Raw genomic sequence first — 23,994 nt, 5'->3', positions numbered from 1 at the left:
GCCTCGTATGATGCAGGACTTGCCAAGGGGAACCCGAAAGGGATCTGGTTTCTGCCTAGTCAGAAACCACCATGGAAAGTTTGCCAATATCTAAAGGTGTCCAAATGCTTAGTGAACATACAACACCCCCCCCCCCACTTTCATATGAATGAGGAACTAGTGGCAACCAAGTCCAGTTTCCAATAATGATGTGGTGGAGGCAGGGATGGTGTCTCCAGTTCTCTGACATGCTGGGTGCTTCCCCACAACAGGAAGTTATTGAAGAGGAGCCGCTGGCATCGCTCTCAGTCTTACACCAAGCGATGGAAACCATAATCCGCATGACGTAAGTACGGGGAGGTACTTCTAGTCTCCCTACAGCTTGTCACTGCCCCACCTATTCCTGGCACCTCCCTTGCCATACCATGCAATTGTACCCATTCACCAGGCACTATTTCAGTCCTCTGCATCTCAGCGAGTAGGGAAAAAAAGAGAGGGACAGGGCTTCCCCCAAAGCTGTAGTTTGTTAAGGGTGCTAATAGTTGTTGGGAGACCCCCCCACCCCCCAATTCTCCTCCCAGGGCTACAATTCCCAGAGCTCCTGGGAAAGGAGGATTGTCTGCTAAACCACTCCTGGGACTTAGCTACATTAGTCAAACTATGATGTTTTAAATGCATTTTAACACTGTGGCACCAGATGGTGTTGCAGAGCTGAAATCGCAACTCAGTGATATACGTTATATGTAGGGCTGTCTCTGAAAACAGTCCAGACACTTCAGTTAGTGCAGAATTTGGCAGCCAGGTTGCTCAAGACGGTTTGAACATCTTACACTTATCCTGGCCTGACTGCACCAGCTGCCAATTCGTTTCTGGATCCAAGAGGAAGTCTCAGGTCCAGTTGCTCACCTTGCCTGAATTGGTGCAGTGCCAGCCCACCAGGGTTCAGCCACTGACCAGCAGGGTAGATGATACAAATATTACAGATGTAAGCTCCGAGATTCAAAGAGCAAAGAGACAGTCAACAAATATCTGAACTTGTTTCTGAGGTGTTTGCTTCTCATCTACCCTGCTGGTCACTGCCTGAACCCTGGTGGGCTGGCACTGCACCAATTCAGGCAAGATGAGCGGCTGGGCCTGAGTCTTGGCCTCCAAGTCCAGTTTCCAATAATAATAGATTGCAAACACCATATGCTGACTATGGAAAAGCCACTGAGTATTCATGAGAGTGAAATTCCATTACCCCCCTCTCTGCTGTGTGCTTGTGCGCCTCCACCTCAATTTTATAAAATCCCTTCTCCTTTTAGAACTAGCTACTAGGCTAGATGAACAAGTAGCCTCCACTGGCAGAAATAAGCTTCCTGTGTTTCTATAGGCAGCTAAATCTCAAAGCAGATTTATGGAGGATGCTGTAAACTAGATACTGAATTATATTTGAAATATAAAAGGAGACAAAGAATTGCATCAGGAAACATAGGCAAACAGAAATATATTTTCCTTCCAGAGGAAGGGTCATGGGAGGATTAAAGCCCTTAGAACACATTCCAGGATTCTGTTCTTAGCTGCAGCAAAGGACTAATGCGAAACAGCAGGTTGCATGCGTTTATTAACAATCATGTGGCGTGTTTTTCAGAAGATTTGTTGATGAAAAGAGCACTGCACAACAGCATCCCTAGCCCCAAGAAAATCCCGCCAAATGTTGGATGAAACCCAGTCAATTGCCCATATCCTAACAACATAAATGAAAGCTGAAAATCAACCTATGCAGCCCTATTTTGAGGGGAAAGAGTCTACAGGCAGAAAAAATACGCTGTAGAATGGACATGTCTAAGTCTGAACAAGGCTTGTTGACTCCAACAGCCCCCTTGAAGTCAAATACCTTCTGCATAATGCAGCACAAGGGCCAGCAGCCCTCCAGTGCTCTTGGAAGACTGACTTGCCAGTCCCACCCGAGAGATGCTGGGTCAAATCACAATCACCCAAAGGCATTCCAGTTGTAAAGTTGTTTATGTCTCCTGCCCAGACAAATTGCAGGGAACTAGTAAGTGCTCACCCAAATGCTACGACATGGGTTCAAGCACTTTTCACCCACAGAAAGATTGTTGAGCAACAATATGAAATGTCCCCCTTGGTCTGTATTCACCTTATACCTAGAGATACAACAGCCAACAGTTTGGCTAATCCCAAGAGAGGGGAGACAGAAGGTTTGACAGAAGGTTGGTCATGAGCCAATTGCCCAGGGCTATAAAGGAGACGTCTGACCAAGTTTCAACGGGTCTGCTTCTTTCTGTGTAGGTCTCCAAGAGAACGCAAGCTGTTCGCAAAAGAGATTCTCCTACTGCTCCTCCAAATCACTCATCCAGGGCGCAGTGTCTCAGCTGTGTCTCAGGAGGAGGAAGCTACAATGGCCAGTCCCACCTTGTGCCAGGGTTCAGCTAATTCCCTGCCCCTCTTAAAGGCTTCAAACCAACAGCTATGGGACATCTCCCCCTTCCCAGAAAGTGTTTCCCAGGTAAGCATTAGCAAACAGCACAGGCCTCCAGACGAGTCCCTCAGCGCTTCACCCGCCGCTTCTCCAGCTCCTCCTGCACCCGCTGCCTCAGGGCCTCGCGCATAGCTGGTTCCAGCTGGTTCTGAGCACTGACCTTCTCGGCTACCTCATCAGGGTCATTGTCCTATGTGAAAGAAGGAAAGGCCCCATTAAAATGGCAGGTTCAAAACATCTACATTACCATGCACAGGGAATGGGAAACCACTAGGGAGATTTCCAAAAGCAAAACACTTTGCACTCCACCCCATGGCTGAAAAGCCTGTAAGCTACGGCTGACGTATGTCCGGATTTTGCTGGACATTACCAGGATTTCAAAGGTGGAATTGATGTCTGGGGGGCATTTCCGAAAGGTGGCACTTTGTCCTGGATCTTAAGCAAGTCAATCGAAAAATCACGTTTTTGGGCATTTTAGGGTGTTCCTTAAAAAAGGGTCAGTAATTTTGGTGGTTTCACAAAAAGAAGCCCAACAATTTTGGGGTGTCCTGGTTTTATGTAAGCCAGCCAGTTTCCTAAGTACCGTTGATTTTGTAAGCTTTCCCAGGCAGCTGAATAGGTTTCTGCCATATACATCCACTTTCTACGGTTTTGAAACTTCTCTTCCGTTGTTGTTTTTAACTGCTTTGGAACTATTTTTACCTGTTTTTATTATATTTCATAAATCACCTTTGGATATATGTGGAAGGTTATTAATACATAATAACTACAGGCAGCAGACATGATGGCAATGCAAAAGGAAACCCAGGTTTGCCCCAGCATGCCACCCAGTCACATACCTGGTGTACAACAATGGAAGTGATCTTTCCACTGTCAGCCTCATATTCCAGGCAGAAGAGAGCTGGTCCAGAAGAGAGCTGGTCTGGTTCTGTACTGGAGCTGCTTTCACTGGATCCCTCATACTCCAGGCCAGATATGGTTTCAGCTCTACCTGAAAAGCAAAGAGGAAATGGCAAGGGAGGCAGCTGTTTGTCTTGCTGTTTGGCATCCACATATAAAATGTGGTCCCAGGAAAAGGTATTCACATCTTGGCCCCATCCTATTTGTGCCAATAAAAGCTTCAGCAAAGGGCCCTGTTCTTTGAAGCACGGAGTATGGAGTCCTGACATCTCCCTTTGCCAGAGTAATTGTTACCACAACAGAAACATGGGAAGATGGATAGTTGATAGTTAACTCACTTCTCCGGCAGGGGTGATAGACCTGCTGATCTGGTTTCTTGGGCCTGGCTGGGGCTGGTGTATGCCTCTTCTTTACCTTTTCCTTAGCTTCCTTCATCTCCTTATCATAGTCGTCCCTGGAGAGGAAGTGGGAAGACAACACAGTCTTTTCATAGGACACTTTCGAGGGTTGAAGAAATGCACAATTGCTGGGAAGAAATCTCATGTGGTACTCCAGACCTGTCAAATAGTCCCGTCTCCTCACCAATAAATCCTTTAAAACAATTTCATTTAATATTTTTATTGCTAAAAATGTCAGCTTCATTTATACCCAACCCAAGTTTGGCCAAAACTTTGTTCCCTTTGAGTGCAATCCTGCAAACAGTTATAAAAGGAATTAACTTGTCAGTTGATTCATTTTATTATTACAATAATCGATTAAGGTTTTGCAAGATGAGCACCATCTTTCCCTCCACTGGCTATGAACACCCAAAAGAACCCTATAGGACACATGTTCAGAGACCAATCCAAGTGATTTCAATAAACTTACTCAGAGTCTCAGATAAATGTTTTCAGAAATGAAACCTACATTTTTGTTTTTACTATTTAATAGCTGTGTAATTCTTTGTATGTGTAGTTAGTAGTAAAGCCCACTGCATTCCACAGGACTTGCAACACAATCCTAACCATGTCTACTCAGAAGCAAGTACTACACAATTCAATGGGGTTTACTCCCAGGTAAGTGGGAGCAGGCTTGCTGCCTTATTCCCTCGGATTTCTAAGTAAGATTTCTAAGTAGGATTGCGGTGATAGTACTGGACTGGATTTCAGTCGTGCTTTTTGTATGCAGACGGTTCCATTGTCTTAGCAACAGCAAAAACTGCAAAAGAAGACCAATGACTTATATTCCATACATACCTAGAGAAATCAACATAATATCTCACTTTGATTTTGAGAAAATACTGACTTACCTAGCAGGGCTGGCATAAGTTACTGACATACCACCTGGAAAACGCAATGATCACCAAAAATGGAATTATTCAAGCTGGTGTTATTTCTCACACATTGCAATAGTTAACAATAAAAAGAAGGGAGATGCAGCACAACCGAAGAAGGGTCTGGTCCTCATCGCGCCCCACATACCTGCGAGTAAGACCCGGAGACTGAGCCGGAAGTCTCTGGCCCGAATCTCCTGCTTTGCCATGAACTCACCCAAACACTCCCGGCCCCAATGGCCTACTTTACGGGGTTGCGGTGAGCATTCAGACAAGACCGGCCTCCCCAGCGAGGTCTCTTAGCCATCGCTTTCCTGCTGCTGCTGCTGCCGTTCCTTCGCCCCCAAAGAAGGGAGAGCGGCAGCAAAGCCCTCCTGGAAGTGGGGCGGGCCGGGGCTCCCCCGCTGGGCCCAGGAGCTCCCGCGCCGGTACCTGGCGATCTGGTTGCGCCGGATGTGCCGCACGAAGCCGTGGCTCATGTCCAGGCGCCCTCCCGGCCGACAGCCGCCCCAGGCCGGGCTCTCCCGCGCCGCCCGCGTCCCCGCCGAGTCCATCGAAGCCGGCCCGCCTCCCTCTCGGCCTCCGGAAGCCTCCGCCGCGCCGCCAGGCCCGGCGCCGCCTTCTCCGCGGGTTGGCGCGGGCGGCGGGAGCGGGGTGGGAGGAGCCCCCGGGCGAGCCCAGAAGCGCGGCGGTCCCCGCTTGCCAGGCCCTCGGGGCAGGGACCCGCCTCCAGCAGCCGCCAAGCCGGCGGGTCGCGAACTGTCCCCCTCTGGGCCGCACTTTCAGAACAGAAACTTGCTTCTTGCGGCGCAGCGAATTTTCTTAGGGGTAAGAAATACAGCATCTTAAAAAGTCAACAAAGGTCCGTCTAGTTCAAGCTCTGGTTTTCCCAGTAGTGATGTATGGAAGTGAGAGCTGGACCATCAAGAAGGCTGATTGCCGAAGAATGGATGCTTTTGAATTATGGTGCTGGAGGAGACTCTTGAGAGTCCCATGGACTGCAAGAAGATCAAACCTCTCCATTCTGAAGGAAATCAGCCCTGTGTGCTCACTGGAAGGACAGATCCTGAAGCTGAGGCTCCAGTACTTTGGCCACCTCATGAGAAGAGAAGACTCCCTGGGAAAGACCCTGATGTTGGGAAAGATGGAGGGCACAAGGAGAAGGGGACGAGAGAGGACGAGATGGTGGGACAGTGTTCTCGAAGCTACCAGCATGAGTTTGACCAAACTGCGGGAGGCAGTGGAAGACAGGAGTGCCTGGCGTGCTCTGGTCCATGGAGTCACGAAGAGGCGGACACCACTAAACAACTCAACAACAACAAATGAAGTATGAAGGACAAACCTAGACAACATCTTAAAAAGCAGATGTTGCAGATGTTAGACCTTGCTAACAAAGGTCCGTATAGTTAAAGCTCTGGTTTTCCCAGTAGTGATGTATGGAAGTGAGAGCTGGACCATAAAGAAGGCTGATGGCCGAAGAATGGATGCTTTTGAATTCTGGTGCTGGAGGAGACTCTTGAGAGTCCCATGGACTGCAAGAAGATCAAACCTCTCCATTCTGAAGGAAATCAGCCCTGAGTGCTCACTGGAAGGACAGATCTTGAAGCTGAGGCTCCAATACTTTGGCCACCTCATGAGAAGAGAAGACTCCCTGGGAAAGACCCTGATGTTGGGAAAGATGGAGGGCACAAGGAGAAGGGGACGACAGAGGACGAGATGGTTGGACAGTGTAGCCTTTTTAATCCATGGGTAGGAAAATTGGTTGCACCCGAGCAGAGACAAAAGGAGCCAAACGACACCAAGGGGTTAATCCAGAGAAAGAGCGTTTTATTCTGCCATGGGGGGGGGGCAGAGGCACCTGTGTGATTCAGTTCACAAAAGACAGGCCGCAGCAAAAAGCATTTTACATCAGGTTTTTATCCTGTTCCCCAAACCCCTTCTTCCCTCTCCCCCTTCACAGATTTTACATAGAAATGTTGCTTTTCGTTCTCTGGCTCTGCTCCCGGAAGTATGTTGCAAATCAATGTACCAGGACAAGGTTATCTTGGATCTGGGAAGCGAAAAGCTTTACTGTTCTCAGCTCTAGGTTTGTTACAGCGTTTTTGTTACAGAGAGGAATGAATGCTTAGCTAATTTTTTTTTTGTCTTAGAGGAGAATGCAGTTTTAAAAATGCTTGAAGCGAGGCCTGCCTGGGGGGGAATTCACAAACAGTTTTAGGGCTTTCTGGGGTAACCCTAACTGTACCCCTTCATCGAAGCTACAAACATGAGTCTGACCAAACTGCAGGAGGCAGTGGAAGACAGGAGTGCCTGGCGTGCTCTGGTCCATGGGGTCACAAAGAGTCGGACACAACTAAATGACTAAACAACAACAACAAGAAGAAATACATTGGATACAACAGCTAGCGCCGCTTGATTGACAAAAGTATCCACTTGATGCTCTTGCTCCCATTTTCAAAAGATATCTATACATATTGTGCAAATATTAATATTAATAATAATAATAATAATTGATATTTACTATACTATACACTACACCTAAATATTTAAATGTTTATTTGAAACTTCCCCCAATTTCTGCCCCCCCAATAAAAGGCCTGCGCCCCCCCCAATCCTGGATACGCCCCTGGGGGGTAGCGCTAAGGGGCGAAGGGACGCTGGAGGTATAAACGACTGTCAGGCTGTGAAAAGCTGGTAGCCCTGGATCGAGATCATCAGTTTTGTCGAATTAAACGAAATAATTTTATTGGCTATTGAAGAAATGTGTGCAATTAATTGCGACTGTTTTTGAGTTTTGTCACGCTGTTATCTTCCTTAGGGGGTCGTGCAAGGAAACTGCTATTCTAAAAGATGGTTTTTACAGGGCAAGGCCCTGGGAGGTGAGTTTAGAGAGTCAAGGGTTGAGGACGGCGGCCCGAAAATAGTTTGGGAGCCACTGCTAGAAAGCGCCAGGCGCTGCAACTGGAACAAAAGCGGCTGACATCTAGACTAGTGCAAGCGCAGCAAAATGTTGCAGCGCCGAGAGCTCCTGTTGCGTCGCTGTAGCCATTCGCTGTGCCTTGCAAGCCAAAGCATCAAAGGGCCTTTCATGCAACGCCTGCAAGTCTTAATTTATTATGACAGCGTTAGCCCTCCGCTTTTGCTAGACTCCCATCAGATGCAGCTTTGAAAGACGAGCAGGCGAATTCTCGGAGGCTGTGCTCCTGGCCACTTGTCTGAGGCAGGCAGCCTCCGTCGAAAACTTCTGCGGGGCACCAGCTGGGGAAAGGCCACCGCTTGGATATCTTTTTTTTAATACTCATAAATATTAGGAATATTCATAAATATTAGGAATATTAAATGCTTTGTTGAGCAAAAAATAAAATATTTTTATGAATAAAATAAATAAATAAGAAAGTAAGAAAGAAAAAGCACCGGGTAATGCAGCCCACGATGCACTGCAAATTGCTGCTGGTCTTCTGCAACAGAGCAGATGTGGGCGCCCATCGCACTCCGGAGCAAGGCTGACTCGAGCCTGAGCAAACGCGCTTCCGATGCGCCTGCGCAGCAGCTCGACAGAAGCTACAGGAAAGAGCAAATGAATGCGCATGCGCACATGAAGGGCGACGCGCGTTGCGGCCGCTCTCTGAAGTGACGCGCGTAAGACGTCGCCGCGACCGTTGCCCTCCACGTGACGGCAACAACGGCGCGCCGGAGGCTCCTCTGCGCGTGCGCCTTCGAAGGTCGCGCTTCCGCGGCGATGTCCGGGCGGGTGAAGCGGGAGCGGGATTCCCGCCCGCTGTCGGTGCGGAGCTCCCTGTCCAGCCGCGGCCCGCCAGAGCCGGGCGGGGAGGGCGGCGCGCCTCGAGGCCTGCGGGTGAAGCGGGAGCCCGCCGACGAGGAACCCCAGGTCAAGCAGGAGCCCCTCGACGAGGACGACGACGACGAGCCCACCGGTGGGTGCGGGGGGGGGGGAGCCGCCCGTCCATCAATCAACGCGCGCCAACCTGTGGAACTCACTGCCACATGATGTGCGCCGGTGGCCGTAGAGCAGCTGCTTTGCCTGCAGAACGCTCGACCCCCAGTTTAAAGGGTTTGGCGGAGGAAAGGGGGAGCTGCTTCTAGAGAGCTACTGCCAGTCTGAGCAGAGAAGAGGTGGGTGGACAAGTAGCCTGGGTGTGAGACAGCTTCCGACATTAATTGCTGGAATCTGGAGCCTCCCTGCACAGATGCACGATACTTCAGAGTAGTGGACGTTTAAGGGCAGAAGGCATTTTTGCTCTGCTTGTGAGCTGCCTTTTTGGTTGTCCAACTGCAGCTGAAAATAGTGCGCTGGCCTAGAAGGAACCTAGCAGCTCTCCAGGGTTCCACACAGGGGTCTTTTCCACATTAGGTAGAGATCGAATTGTCTCTGTTTGAGTTATGATCTCCCTGTAACCTAGCCACTCTCTTGGTAAAATAGAAGCAGTAGTACAGTAGTTGCATATAGTTCTGCCTGTGTGGCTTAATACAATACAGTTTGTAAACCACTCATAAATTAAAAATGTCAGTCGGTGCTGATGCCATGTCTGTAAATATCAAGTCTTTGGGTATTTCATAAGTTGCCACTTAGTCAATATGAATTGTTTTGCTGCCATTAATCCTTTATGTGACCCCTGTATGGAGTTACAGTTTGTCAAGAGTCCCTGTTGATGAAACACTATGCATGCTTTTGAATTCTACACAACTCTTTATTTAGTAGTGTGGACAGATAGAATCTTTAAGCTTACAGGTGAAAATCGAAAAATTAGAATATCGTGGAAAAGTTCATTTATTTCAGTAATTCAACTTAAAAGGTGAAACTAATATATGAGATAGACTCATGACATACAAAGCAAGATATGTCAAGCCTTTATTTGTTATAATTGTGATGATTATGGTGTACAGCTGATGAAAACCCCAAATTAACAATCTCAGAAAATTAGAATATTGTGAAAAGGTGCAGTAGTTATTCCATCCATAACACCTGCAATGGGTTCCTGAGCCTTTAAATGGTCTCTCAGCCTGGTTTAGTAGGAAGCACAATCATGGAGAAGGCTGCTGACCTGACAGTTGTGCAGAAAGCCATCATTGAGACACTCCATAAGGAGGGAAAGCCTCAAAAGGTAATTGCAGAAGAAGTTGGATGTTCCCAAAGTGCTGTATCGAAGCACATTAATGGAAAGTTATGCAGAAGGGGAAAGTGTGGAAGAAAAAGGTGCACAAGCAGCAGGGATGAGCGCAGCCTGGAGTGGATTGTCAGGAAAAGACTATTCAAACGTGTTGGGGACTTTCACAAGGAGTGGACTGAGGCTGGAGTTAGTGCACCAAGAGCCACCACACACAGATGGATCCTGGAGATGGGCTTCAAATGTCATATTCCTCTTGTCAAGCCGCTCCTGAACAAGAAACAACGTCAGAAGCGTCTTACCTGGGCTAAAGAAAAAAAGAACTGGTCTGTTGCTCAGTGGTCCCAAGTCCTCTTTTCTGATGAGAGCAACTTTTGCATCTCATTTGGAAACCAAGGACCAGGTGTCTGGAGGAAGAATGGGGAGGCACACAATGTGAGATGCTTGAAGTCCAGTGTGAAGTTTCCACAGTCTGTGTTGATTTGGGGAGCCATGTCATCAGCTGGTGTTGGTCCACTGTGCTTCATTAAGTCCAGGGTCAACGCAGCCGTCTACCAGGAGATTTTGGAGCACTTCATGCTTCCTTCCGCAGACGAGCTTTATGGGGGATGCTGATTTCATTTTCCACCAAGACTTGGCACCTGCCCACACTGCCCAAAGTACCAAAACCTGGTTCAATGCCCATGGGATTACTGTGCTTGAATGGCCAGCAAACTCGCCTGACCTGAACCCCATAGAGAATCTATGGGGCATTGCCAAGAGAAAGATTAGAGACATGAGACCGAGCAATGCAGAAGAGCTGAAGGCTGCTATTGAAGCTTCCTGGTCTTTCATAACACCTCAGCAGTGCCACAGGCTGAGAGCATCCATGCCACGCCGCATTGAGGCAGTAATTGATGCAAAAGGGGCCCAAACCAAGTACTGAGTACATATGCATGCTTCTACTTCTCAGAGGTCCAATATTGCTCTATTTGCAATCCTTGTTTTGCTGATTTCATTTAATATTCTAATTTTGTGAGATTGTTAATTTGGGGTTTTCATCAGCTGTACACCATAATCATCACAATTGTAACAAATAAAGGCTTGAAATATCTTGCTTTGCATGTCATGAGTCTATCTCATATATTAGTTTCACCTTTTAAGTTGAATTACTGAAATAAATGAACTTTTCCACAATATTCTAATTTTTCAAGTTTCACCTGTATGTCAGGCTCTTCATCTGGTTAAAGCCAAGCTAATGATCAATACTTGGCACCAAGGTTAATGACAACAATTGAAGTGGTTGATGCTTTCATTCCTAGATAGTTGCTGTCTTAAACACACACTACTGTGATCATGTATTCAGTATTAGGATGCTTATTGACAATTATTGAACGTGCATCTTTATCCCACTGTAAGGGGTTAAATTGCATAAATAAAGGTCTAAAGCCCTTTTGTGCTATCTTAGATAAATTTGCACAGGGGATTCTAATACACTGGTTGTCTGTTGCTGTGGTGTGTTTTTATTCTGCTATTAGCTTCTTCTGTGTCACTTTGCTGCTGAAAAGAGTAACTAAGGAAGCTAATCAATACAAATAATTATTTGGCCAAGGACAAGTTCAATTTACAGTAGTTCAAATTGCTGCATAATTTAAAACTACTTCTGTATGCTTTTTATTCTTTCATGCTAAATACTCCAGCATATCTCATGTATATATTCATATAAATTTAAGTGTGTGTGTGTATCTATATCTACATATATCTATAAGAATGTCAGTATAGCATGTTTCTTGTTTGGTCTCCTCTTTCAGTGAAATATGGTCGATTCGACCCAGAGGACCGACGGAGCAGGCACTGCCCATACTTGGACACCATAAACAAGTCAGTACCAAGATGAAGCAAAGCAGGGAGCAGTATATATTGTCGCAATGCACATGCAGAGATTTAAAACCATGTTGGTGGTGGTGAAAAATTCAAATAGGCAGTTTGCAACTTTAGCAAAGATGTAGAATTTCTTTAAATGTTCAAACTATGGGGAACAATTAGTAAACTAAACAAGACTAACTGAAATACATGTAATATTTACTTATTAGATCTAAATTGAGGTTGTTATGGGTGTGCATTGTATATTTATAAAAAGCAAAGATGACCTTTTTGGTCCACAAGAAAAACCTCCAAAATCCGCAGCTGAGCAGTACCTTTATAGTCCAGTTTGTTTTGTGTAGTGTCATGTGGACCATGCTGGCTTCCTCCCAGATTAAGTTGAATAGTGTTTGATTGGGGTATCTGTCTGGTGGGATTAATTTACCAATGTTCTGCCACTGTAGGAGCGTTCTCGACTTTGACTTTGAGAAGCTGTGTTCAATCTCGCTCTCCCATATCAACGTTTATGCTTGTTTGGTGTGTGGGAAATATTTTCAGGGTAAGTAAGTATGCTTTGGCATTATGTGCTTCCTTTACAGACAGAATACCAGTTCAGTATGACTACACTACCTCTGTGGCAAATGAACCTGGGACCAACCTAGCAGGAGTAGTTGTCATGTGAAATGCCTTGCATGATGTTACTGCTAATGTGACTCTTATGTTCAAAGAGATCTCACAAATGAAGCTGGGGTGATGGTGATCTATTGTAATCTTTTTACTATACTGCTAGAAGCCTGCAGTCATGGAATAAATTGATCTGCTGAAATCAGCATTTGAAATGCAGGCTTTAATCTACCCTTGGTTGGTCCTTCGAGTTGGCTGATCACAATGCTGCAGTGGCAACGGAAATCAGAGGTGGCAACCGTCCCATCAGGGTCTAAATGTCAGTCCTAGCAACTCTGTGCCTCTCTGGCCCATAATTCCCAGCCTTCCAAACCTCCTTTGGCTGCCCCTCTACAAATAGGTCTACTTTTCTCGTTTCCTCTTCACTTCTTCATCTCTGTCTCAACTATCCATTGCAGTCCAGGCCATTGACTGCCCTGGGCCATTTCCTTCAGCCACCCTTCCATTGCCCAGGCTCGCTGGTGCTCACTTTTCCCCTCACTTGCACAAAGTCCATGAGCCTGTTAAACATGATACATCTCTCAGTTCTTTGTTGCCTCCGCCCTTTTTCTCAAGCTTCATTTCCCAACCAGCTTGGTTCCGCTTTTTGAATCCTTGGTGCTCTCTTCCTTCATCTTCTTTGCCTTTGAACATCCTTGCTATTAATTTCCTTAAATCTGGACTTCTTTCAAGTCCACAGCCTACCTTTGGGAGGTTTTAAACCTAACCAAGCTGAAAACTTTCCCTTCCATGTGGATTTGAAGTTATTTAGTTCCCAAAACAGCTGGTCATTCTTTGCCACCAGCTAATTGTATCACTGTGGCTTTACTACCACAAGCACAGTATAATGCAGATAACAAATATCCATGGTAGTTCTTAGGATTGCTTGGGGAAGTTCCATTACTAGAAGCCAATACTGCAATCCTGTCTTATTCACAGTTTGTTTCTTGCTTGCCTCCTGTCTTCTTTGCAGGTCGGGGCTTGAAATCCCATGCTTACATTCACAGTGTACAGTTCAGCCATCACGTCTTCCTCAACCTTCACACCTTGAAGTTCTATTGTCTGCCGGACAACTATGAAATCATTGACTCTTCGCTTGAGGATATCACCGTATGTTGTCTTCCCTATGAAGGATGTGGGGGGTGGAAACAGTAGGCTCTTGCCTAACATTGTGACTCTGCCACATTGAGCTTCCATGTGCTTTTTTTGCTGCCCCCAACCCTCGTTTCAGAGGCAGTTTATGTTGCGCCCCAGAAAGTTGTCTTTACCTGAGCATGTCTCACATATGTCTGGAATGGAACTTTAGAGACACGTATTTTTGTAGACTTTGTTTTAATCTAGTAAGAACTAAGTCTTAACTAATTTGTTTTTATAAAAAAAAACTTTCTCTTAACATAAAGGTCAAGCCGGAATTTTCAGCAGCATATTCAGTCCTGTTTATCCTCTCCTCCCCTCACAGTATGTCCTGAAGCCCACCTTCACCAAGCAACACATTTCCAACTTGGATAAGCAAGCCAAACTCTCCCGAGCCTATGATGGCACCACATACCTGCCGGGCATTGTGGGATTGAACAACATCAAAGCAAATGATTACGCTAATGCAATTCTCCAGGTACTGTGACATCTTTGAAATGGAGAAGAGGGAGATACTTCAGTGAAGGTTTGGGAGGTTTGATGGCCACCCATTAGGGATGGTTATATAATAGTTGGGTTTTCTGCCTTGTCAGCGGGGCTGAACTTTCCAAGCCTATAATTCTAAGTATTGAAAGTACACACAGTAGTCTTAGCCAGCTGTCAGAAATCTGTTCTGTTTTCCGAAAGCTACTTTAGTTCCACGAGTTTTCTTTTGAGAATGGAATCATTTTTCACAACTCTCCTTTTTTCTTGGGAGCATTGAGTGACTAGGAAATCCATCACTATAACGTCAGTGTAAACTTCCCCATGTAAAGGAATTTTGCTCCATTGTGTTGCTGGGATTTGCTTGTTGACCTGACCCTGGGTCAGAGACAAAATGCGGAAGCCAAGGAATATGCAGCATGGTTTGTGTGGTTGTTTACGTGTCTAACAGCCTATCTTCTTCCAGATACTTGAACATCTTATTTACTTGTATCTGACCTGTTGGTGCTACTAGCTCAAATACAGACACTGAATTCAAGATAATGGGCAGGGTGGGCTTGGGCATAGAATTATAGAGTTGGAAAGGGACCATGAGGAATCTTTTGCAGTACATAGGGCTCAAACCCATAGCCCTGACGTGAAGAGGCTCATTCACTACCAGCTGAGCATGTTCAGTTGGTGCCTGGCAATCATCATTCATGCCTTCATAACAGTTTCTTAGTACTACTATTTTCTGATTGGTGCCTGGCAGGATTACAAAATTTAATGCTGGAGTTCCTATAATTCACAGATTAAAATAATACAATGGGTGAAAGGGAATAATCCAGCCTTCCCCAACCTAAGCCTTTGAGATGTTTTGGACTATAACCCTGTATCAGCCCCAGTCAGCATGACACTCTTTCGGCCCACCATCATACTGTCGAAAATCAAACCCATATCAGGAGAAACTGGCAACTCTCCCAGGCACCCGGCTTGATCTCCTGTTGACCTCCCTGGCTGCATTCCCCAGCAAGATCCACGCTAGGTCGCAATAGGCGATCCTTCTCAGTGTGAGAAGAACACACCCCTCTTTCCTGCCCCCCCCTGGCAGGGGAAAGAGATAGACAGAAACGTATTTACATGCCTTTATTTCTGTCTTTGCAGCGTTACAAAAAACATGACTGCTCTCTTCAAACTCCAGCAGTCTAGTGACAAACACTTCCTGCTCTTCCTGGACAGGAACAAACGGAAGAGCTCATATTACACTCTGAGCTAATTCCGGTGCTTCGCACTGTGAAATGACTGTCCCTCTGTTTCCCACGGGCAGTCCCAACATTCCCATCATGTTTTGTTTTCAAGCTAGCACTTTGCAGCAGCATTGCATCCATATCGTAACACATGCAACACTGCTGGCTGGGGCTGTTGGGAGTTGTTGCCCAAGACATCTTGAGGGCATCGTGCATGGGAAGACTGGAATACACAATGATTAAAATTAAATGGAGCAAGGTGATATGGTGGACTTGGGATGGCACTCTGATATTTGTATTGTACAAATATTGTATTGTACAAATTAACTGAGTGGGTTACAGAATGTTAGATTTTTAACCTGATAAGTTTTTGTGGTGGTAGAGGCTGTACTTTGACATAAGTGGAGTATTTTGTCCCTGATCTTTAACCTCTCCATGCCTAGGCCCTGTCTAATGTCCCACCACTGCGGAATTATTTTTTGGAAGAGGAGAACTACAAGAATATCAAGCGCCCTCCAGGAGACATCATGTTTCTGCTGGTTCAGAGGTTTGGAGAGCTCATGAGGAAACTATGGAATCCTCGAAATTTCAAAGCTCACGTCTCCCCCCATGAAATGCTGCAGGCTGTGGTTCTCTGCAGCAAGAAGAACTTCCAGATCACCAAGCAAGGTGGGACATGGGGGGGGGGGCTTCTTGTATTTTGCTGGTACTAAGAGATTAGAGGAACGCTGTAGTGGCCACCTTTATCAGATGTAGCTACTCTTAAATACAGTGGTACCTCGGGTTACAGACACTTCAGGTTACAGACTCTGCTAACCCAGAAATAGTACCTCAGGTTAAGAACTTTGCTTCAGGATGAAAACAGAAATTGTGCGGCGGCAGGGGGAGGCCCCATTAGCTAAAGTGGTACCTCAGGTTAAGAACAGATCTCCAGACCGAATTAAGTTCTTAACCAGAAGTACCATTGTAGTGGCAGGCAACTCTCTAGAGGGTTTTATTTATTTTAATGGATTTCATCTTTCTCTTCTTCCAAGGAAGTTGAACAGTACCTGATAAGCATTTCTCATTTGCCCTCCCCACATTCTGAACCCTCCTTCTATGACCTCTGTTCATAGCTCTAGTGGTTTTCTCCAAACCATTGTCTGCCTTTTCCACCTTCAGCTCAACTCAACTGTTGCTCCACTTTGTCAACCTACTTTTCACCCCTCTGTTCCCCAGGCCCTTTCTCTATCCCACTCAGTATTTCCTTCCTCTTCTTGCATGGTTGGATGCCTCTGGAGAAGAACAGGAGTGTAAATAAATAACAAGAGGGGGAGGACTTGTAAATGCTGAGCGCTTTGTCCCCTTCGTTTGCTAGGACTGAAGCTCATGATTGCCCACCTCATAGGAAGGAGGTTGGCTTTTAACTGTAGAGCAGACTTCCCTGCCTCAGTGCTGGGGCTGATGGGAGTTGTAGTCCAAAAGATCTGGTTACAGAAGGCTGCCGAAGAGGTGAGAGTCCTTGTGCCAAGCAGTGTGCTAGACTTACAGCCCTGCTCTACCTCGAACTGCCTTCGGAAGTTGTCACTTTTTCATGCTCTTCATCTCCATCTTTTCCCTCGTTGCAGGTGATGGGGTTGACTTTCTATCCTGGTTCCTGAATGCCTTGCATTCTGCTCTTGGAGGGACAAAGAAGAAGAAAAAGAGTAAGTAAAAGAGGTTGAGACCCCTGCAATAACCCGTGTGCTGTGTTTCAGATATACATACAGGGTGATATGATAGCCATGTTCAAATATATAAAAGGATGTCACATAGAGGAGGGAGAAAGGTTGTTTTCTGCTGCTCCAGAGAAGCGGACACGGAGCAATGGATCCAAACTACAAGAAAGAAGATTCCACCAAAACATTAGGAAGAACTTCCTGACAGTAAGAGCTGTTCGACAGTGGAATTTGCTGCCAAGGAGTGTGGTGGAGTCTCCTTCTTTGGAGGTCTTTAAGCAGAGGCTTGACAACCATATGTCAGGAGTGCTCTGATGGTGTTTCCTGCTTGGCAGGGGGTTGGACTCGATGGCCCTTGTGGTCTCTTCCAACTCGTATGATTCTATGATTCACTCAAAATGCAGGAAAAGATACAACATCATTAAAGATGTATGCAGTACTACAGGTAGTCATTTGAAATCAGGCAGTCAAAACTAAATGACCTGGGTGATTTTTTAATTTTTTAAGTATTCACCTGAGCAAAGGGACTGTCAAGTAAGCTTCCCTTGGGAGTGAGTTCCAGAGGTGGGTGCAACAATAGAAAAGCACTGTCTATTTACACCTTACCACAGGTGGGACCAGTGGAAGGGTCCCTGAGTGTCTTCCTACAAAGAAAGTTTACATGGAAAGATCAAGTTATTGAGGTATCCTGGTCTTAAGGCCTTGAAAGCTTTGAAATTAAAGCCAGCACCTTGAATTGGGGTTAGAAACAGACTATGAAGCTGATTGAAGACTGGCAAGATGCATGGCATCTGCTCTGTCCCAGTTACTGCAGTGTACAGAAGTTCAGGTACTAGCTGTAGTTTCCAGACAGTCTTCAAGGGCAGTTCAACAAGCTGTGCTTTGCAATAGTCCCAAGTAGGACAATATCATACAGTAATTGTGGCTAGGTTACCTCTGACTAGTAGAAGCCATACCTGATGAACGTAAGCCCAGAGGAAGGGTCTTCCTTTGTCCAAGGCCATATGTGCTTGTGATATGGCTGGATCCGGTACCCCTTCCCTAATTGGAAACCTGCTGTTTCCAAGTGCAACTCCAATCCAGAACAGGCTACACACCATCTTCCAAATCAGATGATCATTTCCCAGATTCTCAGGATTGAGCTTAAAGAAGTAGATGTTTATACTGATTTTGCACCCTAATTCCATTGGTCACCAGTTAATAAACTGGGATAAATGTGAAGGGCTGGCATTAACCTTTAATGTCTTTTTCATTGCATTTATTTCTTTTATCCCCCTTTTCCTTCTTGAGAGAACTGCAAAGTGACTAATGACAAACAGAAGAAAATTATTAGAATAATTAGTATAACAAAGAAACATATATATCAAACTTTGAGGAGGTTGGGCAACAAGGGATAAAAGCAATTTCCTTTACTTTGTTCTTTATGTATGTAGCCATTGTGACAGACGTTTTCCAGGGCTCCATGCGGATATTCACCAAGAAATTGCCACACCCTGATCTGGTAAGTTCTTTATTGTATGGGTTAGATTCTTGATTACAAAAGGGAAAAGCACATGGGGTCAGGAAAACCTTGATGGCGAGAGGTGGCTAATGCTTGTTGAGCCTATCACTGCAGAAAAGTGCGTTGTAGAGTTTAAGTAGTGACACAAGCAGTCCTAAGTCTGTGTTTGACCATGAAGATCAGTGGGTTCCGAAGTGGACATTACCATCCTCTGGGGGGAGGGGGGTTACCAGGGGGACGCTAAGAGCCTGAAATGTCTCAAGACTGCAGGACCTCAAGGATCTCCCTTTGAACCTACCTGGACACTGAGATCTGGGCCTTTTCTGCAGTGGCTCCCTGCTTGCGGAATGCTCTCCCCAGGCCTCCCTAGGGAGACACCTTCGTTATACACCTTTAGGCACCAGGCAAATAGGTTCCTCTTTACCCAGGCCTTTGGCTGATTGACATCCCTTTTAAATGTGTTGTGGAAGGGGGCATTATCAGTTTGTTTTTGTTTTTATTATGTATTTTGTGCTTATATTGTAATGTTATGTGAACTGCCCTGATTTTTACGGGTATACAAATCTAATGAAGAATAAATAATGAGGAGGCTACATGGAGGTGCTGGAGGTATAGATGGCTATCAGACTTTGAATAGCTGGTATCACTGGATCAAGGTCATCAGTTTTGTTGAGTTGATTAAATTAAATAGGTTTAACTAAATTTTTAATAAATGTGCAATTAATTGCCACTGTTTTGAATTGTCTTACAATCTTTCTTAGTGGGTTGTGCAAACTACTGTTCTAAATAATGCTTTTAATAGGATAGGGAGCACTGGGGGATGAGTTTATGGAACCAAGGGGGTGGGGTCCCAAAAAGATTTGGGAAACACCAGTGTAGGCAGTCAGTAAACACTTCTGTATATTTCAAAGTCTGGTGGCCTAAAGGTTCCTCACACTTTTCTTACTGGATCCTTGCATCCAGCTGTGTCTGCCACAAGTCTTTTTCTTCCTCACTACCTGCTTTGTTTTTCTCATTCTCGGTGTCTCCCTCTCTCAGCCAGCAGAGGAGAAGGAGCAGCTGCTCCAGAATGACGAATACCAGGAGAAAATGGTGGAATCCACTTTCATGTATCTAACCCTGGACCTCCCCACGGCTCCCCTGTACAAGGATGAGAAGGAGCAACTCATCATTCCCCAAGTACCGCTTTTCAACATCCTGGCCAAGTTCAACGGAATTACAGAAAAGGTTACATTCTCCCCTCTCTGCTTCCACACCCACATCCCCGCAACAAGGAGGATTGGAGCTGGAAGCCACAATCCAGATTGAGAGGTCCGTGGTGCTGACTTCAGGCATCACACCTTCCAAATGTTGGCATCGTGACTCTCTCATTAATCAGTGGAGAAAAACGTGGCTTGAAAGGGGGAACACGAGACTGTGTAGGATGTAAATACAATCAATAAAATAACAAGGGAAACAAAGGGCACTGGGGTGCAGTAGGGAGGAACAATCTGACTTTTATTAGAACAATCCCAAGAAAGATCCCACAAAAAGGGAATGTTGAAGTTTTTGGTGAGAGTACTCTTGAGATTTGGATTCCCATTTAGGGGAAGGGCTCACTTGGGGCAGACTTTGCCAGCCATGTACCCTCCAGATATTTTGTACAGCTGTAAGAAGGGAGCGCGGCTGTGGTGCCTGGGGTTGATGGAGTCGTAGTCCAAAGCATTGGGAGGGGATGTCCAGGGTGGGGAAGGTGGGCTTTAGTGCCCTGGGCCAAGCGGGGATTATCAAGGGAAGCCCAGTGTTCTTGTTCTGTGCCTAAACATGGTTTACTTTTCTCTGACTTAAAAGTGGTTCTTTGGGTAGATGCAGGGCAATCATGCTAGTTGAAAAGAGATCCCAAAGGTGCAGAGTTCAGCACAGTGCAAGATTCCCTGAGAAAAGTATGTTTCCAAGCGTTGTTTTTCTCTCCTTCAGGAATATAAAACCTATAAGGAGAACTTCCTAAAGCGTTTCCAGCTCACCAAGTTGCCTCCTTACCTCATCTTCTGCATCAAGAGGTTCACCAAAAACAATTTCTTTGTGGAGAAGAACCCCACCATTGTCAACTTCCCCATCACGTAGGTGCTGCCTTTCTCTATGGGATGTGGCCGTGACCTGTGTCCTGGTTTGTCTTCATGAACTTGAGGTGCTGTCTGATGCAGAGGCTCCCAGAGCTGCCTGCAGATATCAGTGTTGAGTCAGTCCCTGCTCTCAGGCTTACAATCTGAAAGACAAAACACAGAAAGGGAAATGGTTTAGAAGGGAAAAGAAAACCCAGGCACTTTTTCTTAGAGTTCTTAAAATGACCAGTTGCCATTGTGTTGCTTTATACCAGGGATCAGTAACCTTTTTCAGTCGTGGGCCAGTCCACCGTCCCTCAAACCATGTGGTGGGCCGGACTATATTTTGAAGAAAAAAATGAACGAATTCCTATGCCCCACAAAACCCCAGAGATGCATTTTAAATAAAAGCACACATTCTACTAATGTAAAAACACGCTGATTCCTGGACCGTCCTTGGGCCGGATTGAGCAGGCGATTGGGCCACATCCAGCCCCCGGGCCTTAGGTTGCCTACCCCTGCTTTATACCAAACTAACCCAGCCTGGTGCTCTTAGTGTTTTGGACTACAACTATCATCAGCTCCAGCATTATATGGCCTTTCTTGCTGGGGCTGATGAGATTTGTAGTTGAAAACACCTGACAGCATCAAATTGCGGAAGGCCTCTATATTGAGGCAGACAGTTAGTCAGTCTACTTTGGTATTGTCCACACTGACTGGCTAGGACTCTCCAGAGTTTCCCCCAGCAGTCTTTCCTCCCCCTGAGTGCAAAGCAGAGCTCACTCCATTGGTTCTGGTGTGAGAGGCCGCCTCCATCAAGCACCTTCTGCCCCTGAACTGTGCCAGCAGCTGGTCATGTATGTCATGTTTTTTAGATTGTAAGCCTGTGGACAGGGACTGTCTTATTTTGATTGTATGTAAGCTGTTCTGGGAGCTTTGGGGGCTGAAGAGCGAGGTACTAATGCTCTAAATAAATAATAATACCTGGGGAGGCCAGGGATTTTAATTTCCATTTTTATTTCAAGTATTTGCACACCACTTTTCATCAAGCTGTTTGGCAGGGGCACTGACATTCTCAGTGCAGTGGCAGTGGGGGGGCATTGCCGTCAGGAACCACCATTACTACCACCAAGTTAATAGCTTGTTTCTCTCCTTTCTGCAGTTGCCAATTAATTCAAAGGCCAGAGAGCCATTTGCTGGAAGTAGTGACAGTGGAAACCACTCGCTGGCAGCCCACTTGGGGTGGGAGAGAGCAGCCTGTATACCACCCTCTTAGCCCCTTCTTTAAAACTAGTTTATGGCAATGGCTCTATATGTGATTGTAGCTGCTGGCACAGACTCTGCCTCTTACTGTACACTTCTGAGTATCACCTACAGCATTCTGAGCAGGGTCTCAGCAGGAGTGAGCCTTTCCCACATTTCACTTTTGTTAGTCTCCTGGTTCTCACAATTTTGACCCATGCTGGCATTCAAATAATTGGACACTGGCTCTTGAGACTGTCAAGTAAAGGAGGTCGTACCTTCTCTCTGTTTCCTGTTTCTTTCAGCATACAAACCTATATATTTGTTACTAACCCTTGGACGTTGCAAACCTTGAACCAGGCTATAAGACCTGAAGCAGAAGGCGCTCTATTTGGCAGGGGTCCACACATTTTGGCTTGCTTACTAGTCAGAGTGTGTAGCTGTCAACAGCCCCCTTCCAGGGGGCTTCTCCCGCGCAAGCGTGACTTTTGCAGGATGCACTGCAGCAGCTCAAGTGGTGGCTGCCCTACCACCACCACTCGAGCCCAGCAAGCAGGATTTCTGGGCTGAGCATGTTGGGATGACCATTCAAGGCTGGCAGGCAGCTTTCTGAACTGTATGGGCCTCTGTCTTTCAAAAGGGAGGCTGCAGGCACTCCTGTATCTTACAGTTTCTCACTTGCCTCCCTTCCTGCTGTAGGAATGTAGATCTCCGGGAATACCTGTCTGAGGAAGTGCAGGCTGTACATAAGAACACAACCTATGATCTCATCGCAAACATCGTGCATGATGGGAAACCAACAGAAGGGGCCTACCGGATACATGTATTGCACCATGTGAGTCTTAGCTCAGACTTGCTCTTGTTGACTCCTGAGATTTTGAAAGTGGCATTCAAAATGCAGCTTTAACTTGGTCCGAGTTCCAGCAGCAAACCCTTTTGCCATGTTGTTCTCCTTGCTAGCCTCTCTCCTGATGTGGCTTTCCTTCCTGGTGTTGCAGGGCACAGGCAAGTGGTATGAGCTGCAAGATTTGCAAGTGACAGACATTCTTCCCCAGATGATCACCCTCTCTGAGGCTTACATTCAGGTTAGTACTGGGTTTTGGTGATGGTGGGGTTTTGAAGAGAGCTCTAGGTTTGCTAGGTAGTGAAATCCCATGGAAACCGCTTGCTGTGCCTTTTGCCACTGTAAGGTCCCAGGGAGCCCTCAAGAGCACAAAAAGACCCTGCAGGGTCCCAACGCAAGCAGCAATGAGGTGCCTGCAGGTGACATCTCCCTCTGTGTGCAAGCTTTGCAGATTTTGCTGTTGGGGGTAAAGCATAAAACCTAAACAAGTGGACTGGAATCAGTCTGGCTCTAAAAGGAGTAATTTCTTTACATGGCATCAAAAAGAAGCCTGAGTGCAGTTGCACAGGCAGCTGAAGTAGACAACAAAGTTTGTTTGCATGCAATCTCTGGTTACAATGCGTTTCGATTCTGTAGATCTGGAAAAGACGAGATAGCAAAGAGGAGACCAACCAGCAAGGGGCTTGAAAAGGGAAACAGAGAGCGCCAGAAGGATGCAGATGCAATCACAGCATCACCTCTACTGTGAAATGGAGACTGGTGTTTGGTGTTCGGTCAGTCAAGCTGGTGTTGTCTTTTAGAAGCCTCTCTCTTCCTGTTCCTGGCTCTGTTCATTAAGCAGCCCAGCAGGCAATGAACTCCTTGGTGCCACTTGGCAGCTCAGTCCTGGCTATGTTCTCATTGGAGAAGAACTAGCAAGAAGACAGGGCAAGAGTGTATTTTCTCGACTTCTTTGGGCACAGCTAACTCCGCATCCCATTTCACTGTCCAGCAAGTCTATCTAGTGCTGAAATCAATTTCGGGGCAACAGGAGAAGGCCTTCCCCTTGTGTTTTGTTCAAGGCTACTACTTCTGAGTCCTGTGTGCATTAAAAGTGTATACTTGGTTTTCTAATATGGTGTGTCTTTTCTCCAGAGAGAAAAAAACTTTTCTCCAGTTTTTTGCTGAAAACTGGACTAGCATTCAGCAGAAATGGTCACGTGATGAGCAAGTGCGGTGATGGCTAAAGTGAGTGTGGCTGAAGGGTGAAAGGGGCCATGTCCTCTTATTAACTTCATTTGCATCAATGGCATCCCTAGGCCATGTCCACTCTCTGTAGTTGTTATTAATTTCCACCCCTTCCCTCCTTTGCCACAATAGCTTCCCCTTAATGTAGTGAAGCAGGATTATGATGGCAGGTGGAGAACGAACACTCTGCCTTCACCACCATCCCAGTCAGGTGCCACTTCCACTTGGATGACCACCAGAAATCCCTTTGGTGGC

General features: G+C 46.1%; 2 protein-coding genes across 3 annotated transcripts; one reads left to right on the top strand and one right to left on the bottom strand.

Annotated features, from left to right (window-relative positions):
- Positions 1 to 1,450: 1,450 nt before the first annotated feature.
- LOC310769871 (UPF0561 protein C2orf68 homolog) lies at positions 1,451 to 5,271 on the bottom strand. 2 transcript variants are annotated; one of them, XM_083629734.1, is made up of 4 exons: positions 5,106 to 5,271; positions 3,700 to 3,815; positions 3,301 to 3,452; positions 1,451 to 2,651 (listed from the first exon to the last, which is right to left on the bottom strand). In XM_083629734.1, the coding sequence occupies exons 1-4, from the start codon at positions 5,225 to 5,227 to the stop codon at positions 2,529 to 2,531; spliced, it is 513 nt and encodes a 170-aa protein (XP_083485860.1). In that variant the 5' UTR covers positions 5,228 to 5,271; the 3' UTR covers positions 1,451 to 2,528. The 2 variants fall into 2 exon arrangements, with proteins under 2 accessions (XP_083485860.1, XP_083485859.1); XM_083629733.1 differs by lacking the exon at positions 5,106 to 5,271 and having other exon boundaries at positions 3,700 to 4,337.
- Positions 5,272 to 8,287: 3,016 nt separating this feature from the next.
- Positions 8,288 to 23,625, top strand: USP39 (ubiquitin specific peptidase 39). The gene is made up of 13 exons (XM_083629491.1): positions 8,288 to 8,608; positions 11,590 to 11,659; positions 12,106 to 12,200; positions 13,278 to 13,414; positions 13,764 to 13,916; positions 15,591 to 15,816; positions 16,755 to 16,832; positions 18,278 to 18,345; positions 19,384 to 19,572; positions 20,302 to 20,444; positions 22,368 to 22,503; positions 22,667 to 22,753; positions 23,149 to 23,625. The coding sequence occupies exons 1-13, from the start codon at positions 8,413 to 8,415 to the stop codon at positions 23,197 to 23,199; spliced, it is 1,629 nt and encodes a 542-aa protein (XP_083485617.1). The 5' UTR covers positions 8,288 to 8,412; the 3' UTR covers positions 23,200 to 23,625.
- Positions 23,626 to 23,994: the final 369 nt, after the last annotated feature.

The sequence above is a fragment of the Podarcis filfolensis genome (genome assembly GCF_964270895.1).
Source record: "Podarcis filfolensis genome assembly, chromosome: 8".
Classification (NCBI taxonomy): domain Eukaryota; kingdom Metazoa; phylum Chordata; class Lepidosauria; order Squamata; family Lacertidae; genus Podarcis; species Podarcis filfolensis.
Note: the sequence above shows the minus strand (reverse complement) of the source record. Positions and strands in the feature narration are given on the sequence as shown.

Excerpts from the sequence above, each read along its gene's own strand:
- LOC310769871 (XM_083629733.1), bottom strand. The coding sequence starts at position 4,003 with ATGAAGCTGACATTTTTAGCAATAAAAATATTAAATGAAATTGTTTTA. Across the intron at positions 3,453-3,699 it reads CTATCACCCCTGCCGGAGAA|GTAGAGCTGAAACCATATCT; the intron begins GTGAGTTAACTA and ends TTTGCTTTTCAG. Across the intron at positions 2,652-3,300 it reads CTTCCATTGTTGTACACCAG|GACAATGACCCTGATGAGGT; the intron begins GTATGTGACTGG and ends TCTTTCACATAG.
- USP39 (XM_083629491.1), top strand. The coding sequence starts at position 8,413 with ATGTCCGGGCGGGTGAAGCGGGAGCGGGATTCCCGCCCGCTGTCGGTG. Across the intron at positions 11,660-12,105 it reads TACTTGGACACCATAAACAA|GAGCGTTCTCGACTTTGACT; the intron begins GTCAGTACCAAG and ends CTGCCACTGTAG. Across the intron at positions 15,817-16,754 it reads CTTCCAGATCACCAAGCAAG|GTGATGGGGTTGACTTTCTA; the intron begins GTGGGACATGGG and ends CCCTCGTTGCAG.